Source organism: Oryzias latipes, chromosome 7 (genome assembly GCF_053564925.1).
Source record: "Oryzias latipes strain Hd-rR chromosome 7, Olatipes_Hd-rR_3.1".
NCBI classification, from domain to species: domain Eukaryota; kingdom Metazoa; phylum Chordata; class Actinopteri; order Beloniformes; family Adrianichthyidae; genus Oryzias; species Oryzias latipes.
The window spans coordinates 29037126-29056155 of NC_136243.1; the positions used below are offsets into that span (position 1 = coordinate 29037126).

General features: G+C 38.1%; 1 protein-coding gene across 37 annotated transcripts in view; it reads left to right on the forward strand.

The window, feature by feature from the left end:
* cacna1db (calcium channel, voltage-dependent, L type, alpha 1D subunit, b) overlaps positions 1-18810 on the forward strand; it is an 84382-nt gene extending 65572 nt beyond the window's left edge. For 31 of the 37 annotated variants that reach the window (XM_023956439.2, XM_023956444.2, XM_023956449.2 and 28 more), the window contains 10 exons: positions 3727-3863; positions 4884-5000; positions 5735-6159; positions 15105-15134; positions 15357-15500; positions 15691-15848; positions 16028-16140; positions 16215-16349; positions 16691-16876; positions 17145-18810. In XM_023956439.2, coding sequence (XP_023812207.1) covers positions 3727-3863; positions 4884-5000; positions 5735-6159; positions 15105-15134; positions 15357-15500; positions 15691-15848; positions 16028-16140; positions 16215-16349; positions 16691-16876; positions 17145-17444 — 1745 coding nt within the window. In that variant the 3' untranslated portion in view covers positions 17445-18810. The remainder of the gene's footprint in view (positions 1-3726; positions 3864-4883; positions 5001-5734; positions 6160-15104; positions 15135-15356; positions 15501-15690; positions 15849-16027; positions 16141-16214; positions 16350-16690; positions 16877-17144) is intronic. The other 6 variants (XM_023956443.2, XM_078949540.1, XM_078949543.1 and 3 more) reach the window with 2 other exon arrangements.
* Positions 18811-19030: the final 220 nt, after the last annotated feature.

The window sequence follows — 19030 nt, forward strand, 5'->3', positions numbered from 1 at the left end:
GTTTAAATCTTTGGGGAAAAAACACTTGTTTTGAATAGACTGCTGTGCTTCATTTATCAGATAAACATTTCGGTTAGTAGTAAGTTAGTTAGTTGGACAGTTTTATTCAAGTGGATTTTATGATTCACTGAATCTGCAGTCAACAAACTCAAATGTCCTCACCATGCCAACAAATCATGAAGGTTATATAATGTTACTTCTTACAAATCTGTAAATGTGTCACTAAAACTTTGCCTCTTCCTGGTGTTCAGTTATTTGAAAAAAGGTCAACACTCAGCCAAGATAAAATAGTATTTTATCAAGATTGAACGGACAAAGAAGGGTTTATCCGGAGTTGTTTTGTTAGGAAGAAACGTCAGTGCTTTAGGAATTCTTTTGAATCGTCTTGTTTAGATCTGAGCTGCCTTCTAATCTTCATAGCCTTGACTTTTCTGCCAGACTTTTGGCGTGTCTGGTTTCCCAGAAACTTTTGTCCTGTATTACACAAGAAGTATTTCATGTTTACACAGCTGCCATTGAAAGACACCTGTATTATGTTCCATTATCCTGCATGAAACGTGAAACCTGAACTTCATGAATACTGCTGTTCATTCAGCAACAGCAGTAATAAATATTGGCCAGGGTTTTTAAATCAAAATCTTTGCTAATTTAGAATATTTTTCTTCTTCGTTGCACTTTCTTGAACAGGTATCTGTAGGAAGATGTAGGTTTGATAAGTATTTCTTAAGTGATCTGCAAACCTGTGATGAGGTACAAATGTGTGATGTCAGGATGGGAGTAGTTCTGCGATATGTAAGCCTGTGTGATTTCAGGGGAAGCGAACAAAATAGAACTTCTGGTTTATTTATTTAAAAGGGAATAAAAAAAAAATTAAAAGTAAGAAACTACTTTTAGATGGACGTAGAAAGATTTTCATCAGAGAATGAGCGGTCTTCCTGATTTCTCATTATAACCTTTAAAGACCCATTCCAATGAAAATAGTGCTTTTAGTGTTTTTAACATGTTCAAAATGAAGAACAAAATGAAGCATAAAATTGTCTATCGGGGTGTTTCTTTATCCAAATTGTGGTGAATCAGGAGCAGAAGAAAAAAATGCCGTTTGAAAAAGCCTGTAGGTATGAAGCAGCCGCTGCAATCAGCAGGCTACAAGCTCCCTGCCCCGCTCTGTTCCAGTGCATCCACTTGCAGACAAATAGATCCTCGTTTGAGCTGGTATCTCAAAACCGTGCGGCTGGACAGTTCCGATATTGCTTGCTATTTTTGTTGCGCCGGTATTGTTAGGTTGGGGTTGTAAGAGGCTGTAAGATAGCTCTAGATTGCGTAAACAAAGGGAAGATGGGACGTCAGGGCGGGCTTATTCTGTGCCAACAGACTCCCTCACAACTCAGAAGTGAATTTCTGATCATCTGCTGACACTCTACACAAACTATGTCCTAGAAAACAACAGGTTTTTTGATTTAGGCTAAAAACGACAATCATAATAAAAGGACCACCGGGAACAATTTCCATTTAGGTCAAAAGGTGATTGGAGTGGGACTTTAAAACATCACAGCTGCCAATATTTTTCCACTAATTCACAATTCTTTAAAATCGTTTGCTGTCATTTTGTCTCTATCAGATCTTCAACCTGTACAGATGCATATTTTTTCTCTCTTCTGCACACTTATATTTTGAAAACACTTCTTCAGTCAAAAGTTATAAAAACTTCCATTTAACCAAAAAAAAATCCTCACAAAGCTTGTTGCAGAATATTATGTTAACAAGAATGTCACTTTGTGCTGACTGCGCAGCTTTTGCACTATACTTTTATCAGTTGCTTAAGGTCGGCTTGACTGCATGGCTTAGTGTTTATTAGCTGGCCAACCCCCCTTTTCTCGATTTATTTTTTTAACGTAGTGTCTGTCCAGCTTTTTTCTTGCACAGCTTCCTCTGCTTTCAGCCAGTAGCTCTCTTCCTTTCTCTTTCTGCCGTCCTGAGCTCTTTGGAGTAGTTCTGTTTTAGTCTGGTGGCATGAAATTGCTGCTACCTCTTTGTGAAAACTTGAACAAGCTGTATTTCAAGAGAGAATCAAAACACAGTCTTCATGAGTTAGCGTAGGTATTATACCTTTACAGAAAATACACAAACATTTTCTTAAAAATGCAAATATTGTGTAAGTGCTATAACAGTTATTCAAATACACTGATTCAGAATCAAACTTTAATTTGTAAGAAATGTTCTCAGTTTTCTGATTTGTAATTATTTGGAATCTGCCGTTTTCTTAGTTTGTTCTGTCCAACTCAACCGTAACTGGACCGAACAAAGTAAAGTTTGAAGCTTTTTTGGGTCCCACCATAAGTTCACATACCTGCCAATACGATTGTTCATTGTTATACATTTATAGATAGATAGATAGATAGATAGATAGATATAATTTATTCCAGACTCATGGTCCAATCAGTAAAAAGGAGTACACAGACCTACTGCATTAAAAATACACAGTGTCAAGAATACACAAGTTGAGGTATGGTTAATAAAAAATAAATAAATTAATTAAAAAGGATAAGAATAAATACCAAAAAAAATATTACTCATACATAACACACCATAAAAAATTAGTAACAGAATTAGTAACATGAATATAACATTATAAATGTTTTGTTCATTGTATCCACTGTTTTCGGGAATAAAGCAAGGGGATCAACAGTAAAATTATCCCTTTTGCAACCTCTCTCTAGGGGTTTTCAGTGTAGCTGCAGCCGTTGGTACTTCCTAATTCACAGTAAATTTGGGGGCAGAAGGCGGAGGCTTTGAAAAATCTGACATCTCCACCTTTACATTAGCTGTTTCTCTCTTGGGAATAGAGCCTTTGGTAATGGAAGGTCTGACTGGGTCAGATTACGTAGAGGAACCTTTCAGGTGCTTTAAAATGAATCGTCCACCATCATTACCATCCCCAACCATTTTTGGGTTTCATCTTAAAGCACCAAATGTGTTTGTCAGCTTCTCTTAAATTACTTGGTCAATTTAAGAAGGATGGCGGAAAAATGAAAAGTTTCCTACATATCCTGACTCAGCTGACCTCTGTTCACCCATATCGGTCCCCAGTCGGCTTCAACTACAGCTTATCTGAGAGAATCAGACCCCTGCTTGAGTAGCCTTCCTGCATGGCAGACATGTGTGTAGTCACAGGTTTTCTCTCAGCTATAGGTCATAGATCTGACTTTAATTTCCATGTCCTTTGCTCGTTTCTTGCATGCACTTCTCGCTTCAGATTTAGCTGTTTTGGGATGTGTTTTGTGGAAGTTTCTTCCTCGTCTGCTTGTCTGTCCCTACATTGCATTCTGGTCTCAGGTCAAAAATTGCCCTTATATGTGTCTGCTTATGTGCGAGTGAATGTGCCAGTAGACTATACCAGAGTAACTGTGCATGCCAACTTTGCTTGAACACAACAAATATTCAAAAGATAATTGTTTTCTAGACGATTTTATGTAGGTTTTTTTTAGAATATATTATATGTTTAAAGCTCAGTGAGAGTTTCTGGTAATTTGTGAATATTATAGGCTTTATCTTGATTGGTTATTTCTAGACGTGGTGTCATGTTTTGTCTTTTGTAGCACTGCTGCTTAGCATAATGGTAAGAGTTCAAGGGCTATTGGGAAAGTCAGTGCTGGTGTTCAGGTGTTAGTATGTCAGTGTTGTGGTCCTGATGCTGGAGGCTCTGGTGTGTGTGGTCTGTTCACTCAGATGACGAGGTAACAGTGGGGAAGTTCTATGCCACCTTCCTGATACAGGACTACTTTAGAAAGTTCAAGAGGCGCAAAGAGCAAGGGCTCGTGGGAAGACGATCATGGGAGAGGCTGAATACCACTTTGGCTCTGCAGGTAAGTGAAGCAATATTTGAGCCCGTCTCAGATAAACACATTGATGAAAATGAATTATTGTATGTGTTATTACAAAAATAAACATCACTGACATTTAAAAATGTCTTGATAGAGACTTGCATTCTGTCAGCAGCACTTCCCAAATTCAGATAAAAACACCAAAAGCATGTCTGTGTCCTACTTATACGTGGGCTCCACGTGGGGTTGGTCACATGTGGCTTATTTAAGCTTTTCCTGGCCAAAACCCAAAGGCTTGACCTGCAAATCCTCATGAACACGTCTGTCCCTCAGGCCTGTTCCAGGGTAAAATCCTCGTATTTGGGTGTGTCTGTGACTTCATCACAGTGGTTTTTAAACCTGATATTTCTATAATCTTACTGAAAACCAATGTGAACAGAGAGATCTTTAGAGGAAGAGTTCTAAAATCTCCACTCCTGGCAGTACTGAGGAAGTCTAACTTTTTCCCCACGATACAGTGGTAATGTGTTTAGTATTGAAATGAATGCCACAATAAAGTAACTTTTTTAAATGTTAAATTTCCAGTTGTCAGCATTTTGACATGGTCCTTTCTGTATCACTTATCTTGACAAATGAGCTCTAATATCTACCTTTTGTTTTTTTATCACTTGTTCATAATTTCTAACATATTTTTGTAAAATTATTACCTATTTACCAAAATATTTCTCTTCCATTCCTAGAAATGCAAACACCCGAGCTACTTATTTAGATTGAAACAATGCTGTAAAGCCACTTTTATCATTGACTGACATTCATGTTAAAGTCTTTTAGTCAACAAATGACCCAGAAGCCAAACTCGACTCCACAATCACCATTAAATGCTGCTGACATTTCAAAAGACTTATAATTTGACAGAACGCATTTCCAAACAGTCTTTTTCCCCAAAACAAAGTTTGCTTTTGCTTTTTGACGCCCACCATTGCTGCACTACACGTATTCGCGCATGCATGCAAATGCTTCTTACAACACAAACGTTTGATATTAAGAATGCGGTTTTTGCAGGCCGGCTTGCGCACGCTTCACGACATTGGACCAGAAATTCGTCGAGCCATATCATGTGACCTACAGGAGGAGGGGCTAGTAGATGTGACTGCTGAGGAAGAAGAGGAAATCTACAGGGTAAAAGCCTAGTACTAATCATCCTAACACGCATTTCATTATAGTTCTTGCAATTTAAAAGCCTAGTGTATATCGTGCAAAAACAATTTTTCTGATCTTTTAAATGTATGACAATGTTTATGCCTCACAAAAACAATCCCAAAGCGTTTTTCCCCCCATTTATTGATTTATGAGTATTCCTCTATAACCCTGTTCTCTGAGCACCAGCCCCTCCCAATCTACTAAAACGAGCAGCTTCTGACATTATGATGTAGATAAGTGAGGAACAGCCCCTTCCAGGAAGAGTCTGCGCTGCCAGCACTGACTCCAGGCTAACACACACCCACTTTCTCAGCGAAACTAGTGGTTATTGGCAAAAGCAACAAAAAGGCACACCCATCTTTGTTTTCGCGGGTGAAATGCAGACACGCTGCTAAGGCCGAGTCTAGGTTGATGTCAAGAAATGCGTGGCACCCACATGGAGCTAATGGTGGTGCCTCAGAGATCGAGTTGTCTTACTTCCAGGTAGGGAAATGAGCTGCGAAAATAACTAATATATTTTTAAAAAAAGTGTTCTTTAGCGTGCCAAAGGTAATATATTATCATAAATATAGTTTACTCTGAAAGGCTGAAGGAAACCACGATATAGGCCCCTTAAAGGATAAGTTATCTTGTTAAAATATCCCTCAATGAAAATGACAATTATCCATTTTATTTTCTTGAATTTCTTTTTCTTCTGGCTTCTATTTCTACAGCGTAATGGCGGTCTTTTTGGAAACCATGTTGACTGTGTGAGTGGGGACCAGCAGGGCTCTCACCCCCCCACCACTGTCACACAGCGGCCGCTGCAGATCCTGCCCTTTTCCTGCAGTGCTTCAATCGCACCCACCCAGAACAACAGAACCAGCAGCAGTGGCAGAGAAGGAGATGAAGAGTATAACCATCATCAAACTCCTCTGCCTGACGGTTCCCCTCGCTGTAACTTCACAGTCCATCGGTCCCCAATACCCTCCAACGCCAACCTCAATAATGCCAATGTGCCCTCGCTCCTCTCTACAACACCTGGGGGTCAGCAGAAGTGTTTATTACAGAGAAGTTGCCCGTCCTCCACCCGAAACAGATCACCCACCACGTACAGCAAAGCGCTGCACAACAAACTGTGGAAGTCTCACTCCACAAGGTTGGTCCATTCATAGAAAACGGATGAAATAGTTCTCTTCACTGTAATAGACAATAACCTTTTTACTCTGGTGTGTTCAGCCAATGACCGAAACATCAATTGAGCAAATTTAGCAGTTTAGCATAACAATTCATTAAAATGTTAAGTAAAGCTTTTTGATAATGCAAATTTAGTATTGTCTGTAAATGAGAACTGGAAAGAGTGAGTGTGACATCACCCATAGGAAATGGTTTACTTCCAGCTGAAGTCATGAAGTCAACTCAGTCGCCATTTTTTCACAATACAGACGACGCCATGTTGGATGGAGCCAGATGACGTCAGAAAGCAGTTATTGGTCCAAATAGGTCTGAGTTAATGTTTCTATGGCAACCGCTCTCACCTATCAGAGATAGGAAGATTTTGCAAAGCGGGCTATGCAAAATCTAAAAAAACATTTTGAACATTTGACATGAGAGCACATGTTATTAAGACATCTGATTGGCCAGTTCATAACTTGAAAACCTTGCACTACATAAAACGTGTCAGGAAAAAAAATTAGGATTTGCAAGAAAATGTTAAACAAAAAGTATTAGAACAAGAACGGTAATTCTGACAAATATTAGGGGTGTCACGATTCTCCAAATCCTCGATTCGATTGCATTTCGATTCTAAGGTCACAGTTCGATTCGATTCTCGATTTTTACATTTATTCTTTTTTAAAGCACAAATTGTAATTTTTCAAACTAGACTTTAATGCAATATATCTGACCTTTGTTTGCAATGTACCACACTACATGGTCAAATTTAAAACTAACAATAACTTATATCTTTAGTCAATTGAAAACTTAAAATAAACTGCCATCCAGATATATTATTAGATTTAGATAGATTATATGTCAAATGTGGAATTTCAAAGTAAAATCCAATTGAAATCATGTATGAATGCATTAATGCCATATGTTGACAGAGCTTTAAAATGAAAACTCCTAGTTTCCACAGACTCATTTCACTTCTCACTTATAGTATCCCACCTGGTGAGTTCACAAAAAAAGTTTCAGATAGATCTGATGTGGAATTTCAAAATAAAACCCAATTGAAATCTGTTATTACATCGTTATCGTCACATGTTGACAATGGTGTAAATTGAAAACTCCTAGTTTCCACAGACTCATTTCACTTCTCACTTATAGTATCCCACCTGGTGATGTCACAAAAAATTTTTCAGAGGGATCTGATGTGGAATTTCAAAATAAAACCCAATTGAAATCTGTTATGACCGCATTATCGGCACATGTTGAGAGAGCTGTAAATTGAAAACTCCTAGTTTCCACAGACTCATTTCACTTCTAACTTATAGAGACCCACCTGGAGATGCCATAAGAAAGTTTCATAGGGATCTGATGTGGAATTTCAAAATAAAACCCAATTGAAATCTGTTATTACAGCATTATCGCCACATGTTGACAGAGCTGTAAAATGAAAACTCCTAGTTTCCACAGGCTCATTTCACTTCTCACTTATAGTAGCCCACCTAGTGAGGCCACAAAAAAAGTTTCAGCAGGATCTGATGTGGAATTTCAAAATAAAACCCAATTGAAATCTGTTATTACATCGTTATCGTCACATGTTGACAATGGTGTAAATTGAAAACTCCTAGTTTCCACAGACTCATTTCACTTCTCACTGATAGATAACCACCTGGTGATGTCACAAAAAAAGTTTCAGATAGATGTGATGTGGAATTTCAAAATAAAATCCCAGTGAAATCTGTTATTACAGCATTATTGCCACATGTTGACAAATCTGTAAATTGAAAACTCCTAGTTTCCACAGACTCATTTCACTTCTCACTTATAGTATCCCCCCTGGTGATGCCACAAAAAAAGTTTCAGCAGGATCTGATGTGGAATTTCAAAATAAAACCCAATTGAAATCTGTTATGACCGCTTTATCGGCACATGTGGAGAGAGCTGTAAATTGAAAACTCCTAGTTTCCACAGACTCATTTCACTTCTAACTTATAGAGACCCACCTGGAGATGCCATAAGAAAGTTTCATAGGGATCTGATGTGGAATTTCAAAATAAAACCCATTAGAAGTCTGGTATAAATGCGTTATCGCCATATGTTGACAGAGCTGTAAAATGAAAACTCCTAGTTTCCACAGACTCATTTCACTTCTCACTTATAGTATCCCACCTGGTGAGTTCACAAAAAAAGTTTCTGATAGATCTGATGTTGAATTTCAAAATAAAACCCAATTGAAATCTGTTATTACATCGTTATCGTCACATGTTGACAATGGTGTAAATTGAAAACTCCTAGTTTCCACAGACTCATTTCACTTCTCACTTATAGTATCCCACCTGGTGAGGTCACAAAATAAGTTTCAGCACGATCTGATGTGGAATTTCAAAATAAAACCCAATTGAAATCTGTTATTACAGCATTATCGCCACATGTTGACAGAGCTGTCAAATGAAAACTCCTAGTTTCCACAGAGTCATTTCACTTCTAACTTATAGAGACCCACCTGGAGATGCCATAAAAAAGTTTCATAGGGATCTGATGTGGAATTTCAAAATAAAACCCATTAGAAGTCTGGTATAAATGCGTTATCGACATATGTTGACAGAGCTGTAAAATGAAAACTCCTAGTTTCCCCAGACTCATTTCACTTCTCACTTATAGTATCCCACCTGGTGAGTTAACAAAAAAAGTTTCAGATAGATCTGATGTGGAATTTCAAAATAAAACCCAATTGAAATCTGTTATTACATCGTTATTGTCACATGTTGACAATGGTGTAAATTGAAAACTCCTAGTTTCCACAGACTCATTTCACTTCTCACTTATAGTATCCCACCTGGTGATGTCACAAAAAAATTTTCAGAGGGATCTGATGTGGAATTTCAAAATAAAACCCAATTAAAATCTGTAATTACAGCATTATCGCCACATGTTGACAGAGCTGTAAAATGAAAACTCCTAGTTTCCACAGAGTCATTTCACTTTTAACTTATAGAGACCCACCTGGAGATGCCATAAAAAAAGTTTCATAGGGATCTGATGTGGAATTTCAAAATAAAACCCAATTGAAATCTGTTATTACAGCATTATCGCCACATGTTGACAGAGCTGTAAAATGAAAACTCCTAGTTTCCACAGAGTCATTTCACTTCTCACTTATAGTATCCCACCTGGTGAGCTCACAAAAAAAGTTTCAGCACGATCTGATGTGGAATTTCAAAATAAAACCCAATTGAAATCTGTTATTACAGCATTATCGCCACATGTTGACAGAGCTGTAAAATGAAAACTCCTAGTTTCCACAGACTCATTTCACTTCTCACTTATAGTATCCCACCTGGTGAGTTCACAAAAAAAGTTTCAGATAGATCTGATGTGGAATTTCAAAATAAAACCCAATTGAAATCTGTTATGACCGCATTATCGGCACATGTTGAGAGAGCTGTAAATTGAAAACTCCTAGTTTCCACAGACTCATTTCACTTCTCACTTATAGTATCCCACCTGGTGAGTTTACAAAAAAAGTTTCAGATAGATCTGATGTGGAATTTCAAAATAAAACCCAATTGAAATCTGTTATTACAGCATTATCGCCACATGTTGACAATGGTGTTAATTGAAAACTCCTAGTTTCCACAGAGTCATTTCACTTCTCACTTATAGTAGCCCACCTAGTGAGGCCACAAAATAAGTTACAGAGGGATCTGATGTGGAATTTCAAAATAAAACCCAATTGAAATCTGTTATTACAGCATTATCGGCACATGTTGACAGAGCTGTAAAATGAAAACTCCTAGTTTCCACAGACTCATTTTACTTCTCAATGATAGATATCCACCTGGTGATGTCACAAAAAAAGTTTCAGCAGGATCTGATGTGTAATTTCAAAATAAAACCCAATTGAAATCTGTTATTACAGCATTATCACCACATGTTGACAAAGCTGTAAAATGAAAACTCCTAGTTTCCACAGACTCATTTCACTTCTCACTTATAGTATCCCACCTGGTGATGCCACAAAAAAAGTTTCAGCAGGATCTGATGTGGAATTTCAAAATAAAACCCAATTGAAATCTGTTATTACAAAATTATCACCACATGTTGACAAAGCTGTAAAATGAAAACTCCTAGTTTCCACAGACTCATTTCACTTCTCACTTATAGTATCCCACCTGGTGATGCCACAAAAAAGTTTCAGATGGATCTGATGTGGAATTCCAAAATAAAACCCAATTGAAATCTGTTATTACAGCGTTATTGTCATATGTTGACAATGGTGTAAGATGAAAACTCCTAGTTTCCACAGACTCATTTCACTTTTTACTTATAGTATCCCACCTGGTGAGGTCACAAAAAAAGTTTCAGAGGGATCTGATGTGGAATTTCAAAATAAAACCCAATTGAAATCTGTTATTACAGCATTATTTCCACAAGTTGACAGAGCTGTGAAATGAAAACTCCTAGTTTCCACAGAGTCATTTCACTTCTCACTTATAGTATCCCACCTGGTGATGTCACAAAATATGTTTTAGATGGATCTGATGTGGAATTTCAAAATAAAACCCAATTGAAGTCTGGTATGCACGCGTTATCACCATATGTTGACAGAGCTGTGAAATGAAAACTACTAGTTTCCACAGAGTCATTTCACTTCTTACTTATAGTATCTCACCTGGTGAGTTCACAAAAAAAGTTTCAGATAATTCTGATGTGTAATTTCAAAATAAAACCCAATTGAAATCTGTTATTACAGCATTATCGCCAACTAATGACAATGGTGTAAATTGAAAACTCCTAGTTTCCACAGACTCATTTCACTTCTCACTCATAGTATCCCACCTAGTGACGCCACAAAATAAGTTTCAGAGGGATCTGATGTGGAATTTCAAAATAAAACCCAATTGAAATCTATAATAAATGCGTTATCGCCATATGTTGTCAAAGCTGTAAAAGGAAAACTACTAGTTTCCACAGAGTCATTTTACTTTTCACTGATAGTATCCCACCTGGTGATGTCACAAAATAAGTTTCAGAGCGATCTGATATGGAATTTCAAAATACAATCCAATTCTAATCAGTTATAAATGCGTTATTGCCATATGTTGACAATGGTGTAAAATGAAAACTGCTAGTTTCCACAGTCATTTAACTTCTCACTTATAGTATCCCACCTGGTGATGTCACAAAATAAGTTTTAATTGGATTTGATGTGGAATTTCAAAATAAAACCCCTTAAAAATCTGGTATACATGTGTCATTGTCATAAGGTGACAAAGTTGTAAAAAGCTGGGTTTTAGTAATTCCACATCAGATCTATGTGAAACTTATTTTGTGATATCACCAGGTGGGATACTATAAGTGAGAAGTGAAATAACTCTGTGGAAACTAGCAGTTTTCATTTTACAGCTTTGTCAACATATGGCGATAACATATTTATGCCTGATTTCAATTGGGTTTTATTTTGAAATTCCACATCAGATCGTGCTGAAACTTTTTTGTGGCCTCACAAGGTGGGTCTCTATAAGTGAGAAGTGAAATGAGTCTGTTGAAACTAGGAGTTTTCAATTTACAGCTTTGTCAACAAGTGGCTATAATGATATAATTACAGATTTCACTGGGATTTTATTTTGAAATTCCACATCAGATCTATCAGAAACTTTTTTTGTGGCCTCACCAGGTGGGATACCCTAATTGAGAAGTGAAATGAGTCTGTGGAAACTAGGAGTTTTTATTTTACAGCTCTGTCAACATATGGCGATAACGCATTTATACCAGACTTCTAATGGGTTTTATTTTGAAATTCCACATCAGATCGTGCTGAAACTTATTTTGTGGCCTCACTAGGTGGGATACTATGAGTGAGAAGTGAAATGAGTCTGTGGAAACTAGGAGTTTTCAATTTACACCATTGTCATTAGTTGGCGATAATGCTGTAATAACAGATTTCAATTGGGTTTTATTTTGAAATTACACATCAGAATTATCTGAAACTTTTTTTGAGACCTCACCAGGTGAGATACTATAAGTGAGAAGTGAAATGAGTCTGTGGAAACTAGGAGTTTTTATTTTACAGCTCTGTCAACATATGGCGATAACGCATTTATACCAGACTTCTAATGGGTTTTATTTTAAAATTCCACATCAGATCCCTATGAAACGTTTTTTATGGCATCTCCAGGTGGGTGTCCATAAGTTAGAAGTGAAATGAGTCTGTGGAAACTAGGAATTTTCAATTTACAGCTCTCTCAACATGTGCCGATAATGCGGTCATAACAGATTTCAATTGGGTTTTATTTTAAAATTCCACATCAGATCCCTATGAAACTTTTTTTGTGACCTCACCAGGTGGGATACTATAAGTGAGAAGTGAAATGAGTCTGTGGAAACTAGGAGTTTTCAATTTACAGCTTTGTCAACATGTGGCAATAATGCTGTAATAACAGATTTCAATTGGGTTTTATTTTGAAATTCCACATCAGATCCTGCTGAAACTTTTTTTGTGTTATCACCAGGTGGGATACTATAAGTGAGAAGTAAAATGAGTCTGTGGAAACTATGAGTTTTCATTTTACAGCTCTGTCAACATGTGCCGATAATGCTGTAATAACAGATTTCAATTGGGTTTTATTTTGAAATTCCACATCAGATCGTGCTGAAACTTTTTTTGTGGCCTCACCAGGTGGGATACTATAAGTGAGAAGTGAAATGAGTCTGTGGAAACTAGGAGTTTTCAATTTACAGCTTTGTCAACATGTAGCGATAATGCTGTAATAACAGATTTCAGATGGGTTTTATTTTGAAATTACACATCAGAATTATCTGAAACTTTTTTGGGAAACTCACCAGGTGGGATACTATAAGTGAGAAGTGAAATGAGTCTGTGGAAACTAGGAGTTTTCATTTTACAGCTCTGTCAACATGTGGCGATAACGCATTTATACCAGACTTCTAATGGGTTTTATTTTGAATTTCCACATCAGATCCCTCTGAAACTTATTTTGTGGCCTCACTAGGTGGGATACTATGAGTGAGAAGTGAAATGAGTCTGTGGAAACTAGGAGTTTTCAATTTACACCATTGTCATTAGTTGGCGATAATGCTGTAATAACAGATTTCAATTGGGTTTTATTTTGAAATTCCACATCAGATCCTGCTGAAACTTATTTTGTGACATCACCAGGTGAGATACTATAAGTGAGAAGTGAAATGAGTCTGTGGAAACTAGGAGTTTTTATTTTACAGCTCTGTCAACATATGGCGATAACGCATTTATACCAGACTTCTAATGGGTTTTACTTTGAAATTCCACATCAGATCCCTCTGAAACTTTTTTATGGCATCTCCAGGTGGGTCTCTATAAGTTAGAAGTGAAATGAGTCTGTGGAAACTAGGAGTTTTCAATTTACAGCTCTGTCAACATGTGCCGATAATGCGGTCATAACAGATTTCAATTGGGTTTTATTTTGAAATTCCACATCAGATCCCTCTGAAACTTTTTTGTGGCATCACCAGGTGGGATACTATAAGTGAGAAGTAAAATGAGTCTGTGGAAACTAGGAGTTTTTTTCCTAAACATAAGTCAACATTACAGTAAATCCTCTTCAACATATGGTTTTAATTTCGTCTCTAATTGATAATTCACCTGAAACATATACTAAAATATACACATATAAATATATAGTTATATACAGGGAGGGGGGCTTATGTGTAAATATATACATATGAGTATAATGACAGTTCCTACTTTTTGCATTTAATCGAATGAAGGCTTTCTTGCACTTACCGCAATGTATGTAAAAAAGCGGCACACCGTTTTCGAGAGAGGGCTCACTTGACAGCCGTTCGACGAGAGAGGGCTGGCTTGACACCAGTAAATTTGCGCACCTTTGCCAGCTTTGCCTAAAACCGCTGCTACTACGCCCCCCCCCCCCCCCCCCCCCCGCATCTGCATCTGGGCGCGCCCCACTATTTGAGAAGATCTGATTTAACAGATAAATAAATCTATGTTTTTATGGTTCCTGCGGAGACGCCCTGCCATGTTATCATGCTGCCAGTGAGAAAATATGGTACACGCATAGCACAGCTTGCAAACAGTTGTTTTTTTTTTTTTTTTTCGACGACCACGACGCGAACGTTGTCAACGTAACTCACTGGAAATCCAAAATATTTCCACACCAGCGACTTCAGTGAAAGAGGAGGGGATTCGAGTTCTGTCGAAGGGTCTCCTGCAGTTACCATGCTATCTTTTGAGCGGCTGTTAGGAGGTTGACTCGCAGCACTTCAACACAAGTGTTTTTTCCGCTTGGCAAGTAACCGGACGCAACATGGGGGCGTGGCAGCATCGACGATTCCATTTTTTAATTCGAAGTTCGAGACTGTGACGTAATTTCGATCGATTTCGATTTTAAATCGAAATCGTGACACCCCTAACAAATATCATATATTATAATTATTAGCTGTTTATCTGATGATATGAATTGTTTTTTTTTTGGCTTCTTGGATCCAGCGGGTACTTCCTGTTTAGAACGTTATGGGGAGGGGGTCACTCCGTCCAGATCTAATATATAGTCACAACCTGCAACAGCTTGTTGAGTTTAAGGGGCAAATTGGCCACAGCTGTAAACCTCAGCTGCCAAAAATGTCCAAAAGGATGCTGAGAATGACGATGAATAAAGTTGGTATTAAATTAGCATATTTCTATTGTCATAGGTCATAAAATCTGTCTAAAAGTTTGAGTAATGTGAGAATGTCGTGTCCACAAGGTTTATTGTATTAGTTAATGATCACATGTTTCCACTAGACCAGGTACTGCCTGAAATCCTTTTCGTCATTTTCATGTGTCATGTGTTGTTATACTGCATGACACAACCTGCTCCATGAGTTCAGTTTCAAATGAAAACCTCCCCTCTTATTCTTCCTTTGCTACCCTCCTTGAAGTAGGACACGCTACTATGAAGCATGTGTCAGGTATGTGGTTAAAGCAACAAAATAACTTAAAATATTGCTTCAAAATGCATAGAATAATGTAATACATAATCATTATGATAATAATGAGGATTTTCTGTCACAATAGTGACCCAACGGGTGCTAATGAGTGGCTTCTGACTTTTTCTTTAATGGATAATAAGTTTAGTTGTAACATTTAGATGACAACGTCTTGCTAGATTTTCTTTCTTAATGTGGTAACAGGTCACAAGGAAGTGTCAGAGGGCTTCACCCAACCATTCGCAGAGAGGAACCCGGGGGTGCCAACAGCGACGATGAGCGAGGTTCAGGTGATTACTTCAGCGGTGACGAGTTTCATGAAGATGACATCATGCTCTCAAAGGACAGGTAAACCTTCACGACTGACCAGACCCGTTTTCTTTACTCTAACAGCAAAATGAAACGGTTCTTACTATTCGTTGTCATGACTCATGCTGAAGAACTGAAGCTCGTATCAATACCGTTTCCTTCCTTTCACAACATTTTTAGTCTTATAATTTATTTGTTCGTCCTTTTCTTTGTTTTGTTTTTTTCAAAGACTGATCTGCATGGACTATAGTGATGAAGCAGAGGGAGATTATGAGGTTTTCAGAGATGCGTGTCAGCCTGATGGTTTCTATGACGATGATGACAAACAGCTTATCTGCCAACATGAAAGACGATCACCTAGAAGATGGTTTTTACCCTCTCCTCAAGGTAAGCATTTCTTTCAGTCTGAATTAATGAACTATTTTATTCATCAATGTATTCTTGATTATTTTTCAGTTAATATTTGTTTTTTTCACATTTTAGCTTTGTGGAAAATACCAGGTTTACATTATAAACATTGTTTAAGTGTACATTATAAGTAGTCATTTTATTTGTTTTGTTTTCAGCCTCCAACACACCAACATTTAGTTTTGAGTGTCTTCGCAGAAGAAGTAGTATAGATGATGCTCCCTCCTCTCCATCATGCACTGCTCTTCCGCTCCACCTGATGCAGCAACAGGTACACTTCTGCTGAAAATTGTTAGGATTTCTCATTGCCTGAAGTGGTGTTATCGCTGTTCTGTCTTTCCTCAGGTGATGGCAGTAGCTGGTATTGATGCCAGCAGAATTTCTCGGCCTTCTCCGACAAGGTCGCTTCGCTCCTGGGCAACGCCTCCAGCCTCCCCCAGCAGTCGTGACTGCTCTCCCTGCTACACGCCACTCATACAGGTCTAAACCCCCTGGTGCTTGTTCTTAGATTTCAAAGTGATGATCGCCTTTTGTGGAAGAACGTTAGTAACCACAATAGCAATATGTCTTATGGCTGGAAAATGTATTTTGTCTCTCTAGTTGGTTTCCATGTTCAAAGTCCAAAACCTTCTTTTACTTGTTTGTTCCTCTTCAAACTAAAAGCCTTGTGTGGTTGCCATGAAATAAATTAAATAAAATGTACAGTATGCTAGGAAACCTTTACATAAATTATAATAACAAAGTCAAAAATGCTTGTGTAAGTGTTTTGAAATGATGTTGTTGAATCAAATGTCTACAATTTGTCAATCTTGTGGGCTCAGGTGGACTGGCGAAGCTCTGGGAGTGTGGGAAGCATCCCTGGATTAGTAAAGAGGAGCTCCTGGTACACAGACCGCCAGGATGGCGCTCACAGCTGCTGCCATTCTCCATCGCGTCTGCAGCTTCCTGCAGAAAACTGTGCAAATGTTCTGCAGAACAGAGGCAGTGCTAACAGTCTGGTTGAAGCTGTAAGTAAACTGTATTGCATGTCTAGACGTTTTTTTTTTTTTGTCACAAAGGAAATGGTTCAGATCACCCCAAAGTTATATTTGAATTGCCAGAAGTCGCTAATCATAAAATAAATTATTTATCCAAAGTGAAACCTGAAGATAATGGTGTTTGCTGCCATCATTTCATTAAAAAATACATTTTCGTGATTATTCAACCTAATTCTTCAGAGGCAGTGCTAGTTTTTTGAGGCAGACTTTTAAATCAAATTTGTTAAATTTGTTCCAGGTGCTGATCTCCGAGGGTTTAGGTAAATATGCCAGGGACCCCAGATTTGTGTCTGCGACCAAACATGAGATTGCAGACGCCTGTGAGATGACCATCGATGAAATGGAGAGTGCAGCCAGTAACCTGCTGAATGGAAGTATGGCAAACGGCAGCAGTGAAGGAGCAGGGGACGCTGGCTCAGACTCCGTCACACAGCTGAGGGACCACAGTGTGCGCGACTACAGCGACGAGGAGCCGTACGTGGCCGTCAGATGTGAGGAGGACTTAACAGATGAAATGATATGCATCACTTCACTATAGCAGCGGCCCACAAACTTTCTTTTTCAAGACTCATTTTTTATTTAACAGCAAAGCGACCTCCATTCAGGAGCAAAATACACAAAAATGGAAGGCAGATGAGAACAAAAGTGCCTTGTTTTTTTCGTCCTGTTGGTGGAAGACCAACAATGGTCATATGTTTGTGGAGATCTGAAACTACAATTTATGAATTTACCCGTCAGCTGGTTACTTGTTGCACAAAAATTCAAGCCACTTTAGTAAAATTGTTTGAAATTTGTATCTTTATGATTCAGCGAGGAGCTTTTTTTTTTGTTTCTTTCAAAGTTGGCTGAGGATCAAACTGAGCTCTAATGTGTTTCCCACTGCAGCTTCGGGTCAGTCCCGCTATGATAGTGGGCCTGTGTTTGTTCTGCTGCAGTACCAGTCATGGACTGTTGATACACTTTTAAAAGCCAACCTAAACGTGCCCACCACTCCATTATGTGAACCCGAGAAAACACAAATGAAGTAATTTTGTTCAAAAGTTGTTTTTCCCCCTAAGACTTTTTAAAACCTTAACATCTCCATGGTTTTTAGGCAGCTCCTGGCTTCAGTGCCGAGTGCTAAAGGTTGAGTCAGCGCTGCAGTTTTGAAGCTAGAGACAGATGACAGACCCCCCCAACCCACCTCAGTGCAGTCTGCCACTGCATGTTGCCAGCATCTGGAGGAAAACACTCTGTGATCACCACATCCAGCTCTCCAGCTGCCGGTTACAACAGCCACTGTCTGCTCGGCCAAAATGATGTGTGTGTGAAATCAGGTCACATGTACTTCAGTCTTTTCCAGTGTTGCAACTCTAGTTGAGCTGGAAATGTTTTGTTAGGAACAAAAAACAAATAAAAAGGATTTCATTTATTTAAAGCAACCAACAATAAACAAAACCCTAATCTATCAAGTTTTGGATTTCTTTTTTATGGGCACTTCAGTTTTCTCAGTCAAAAATAACAAAGAAATTGTGATGTTAGACACTAAAGCCAAAACAGAGAAAGATGGTCACACCCCGAATTCCTGAAAAGCACAAGTGAAGTTGGGACTTTTTTGGCTTGTGCGCTATTTGTTTTAAAATGTCTATTCTTAAGAATAAATAAAGATTTTTCTAATTTAACTAAATCTTTAAGTCCCACTCCCATCAACTTTTGATCTACTGTTAAAGCGTTCCCAGTGGTCTTTTAATTATGACTATGCCGATTTTGAGCCAGATGCCAGCTCAGATGAAAAATATTAAGCCGCACATGGATTTCTTTGTATGTTGTAAGTTCTTTGTCAGACCTACAAGCTTTTTCCTACTGCATTTTTTGTCTGCTCCTGATTCACAACGATTCGAATAAAGAAATACTCAAAAATTCTATTTTAATCTTACATTATTTTAAATGTCCTCCATTATGAGAAAAATGCCACACAAACATGTTAAAAACACGATTTTCATTGGAGTGGGTCTTAAATCTCACCAAAAGCTGCCGGGTCTTTGCTACAGTTTTTTACCTGTGAGATACAAGTCACCAAAGAAAATGTAGTATTTTTGATAAATGAAAGTCAATTTGAAGCCCTGCAGTGAATTCAGAACCATG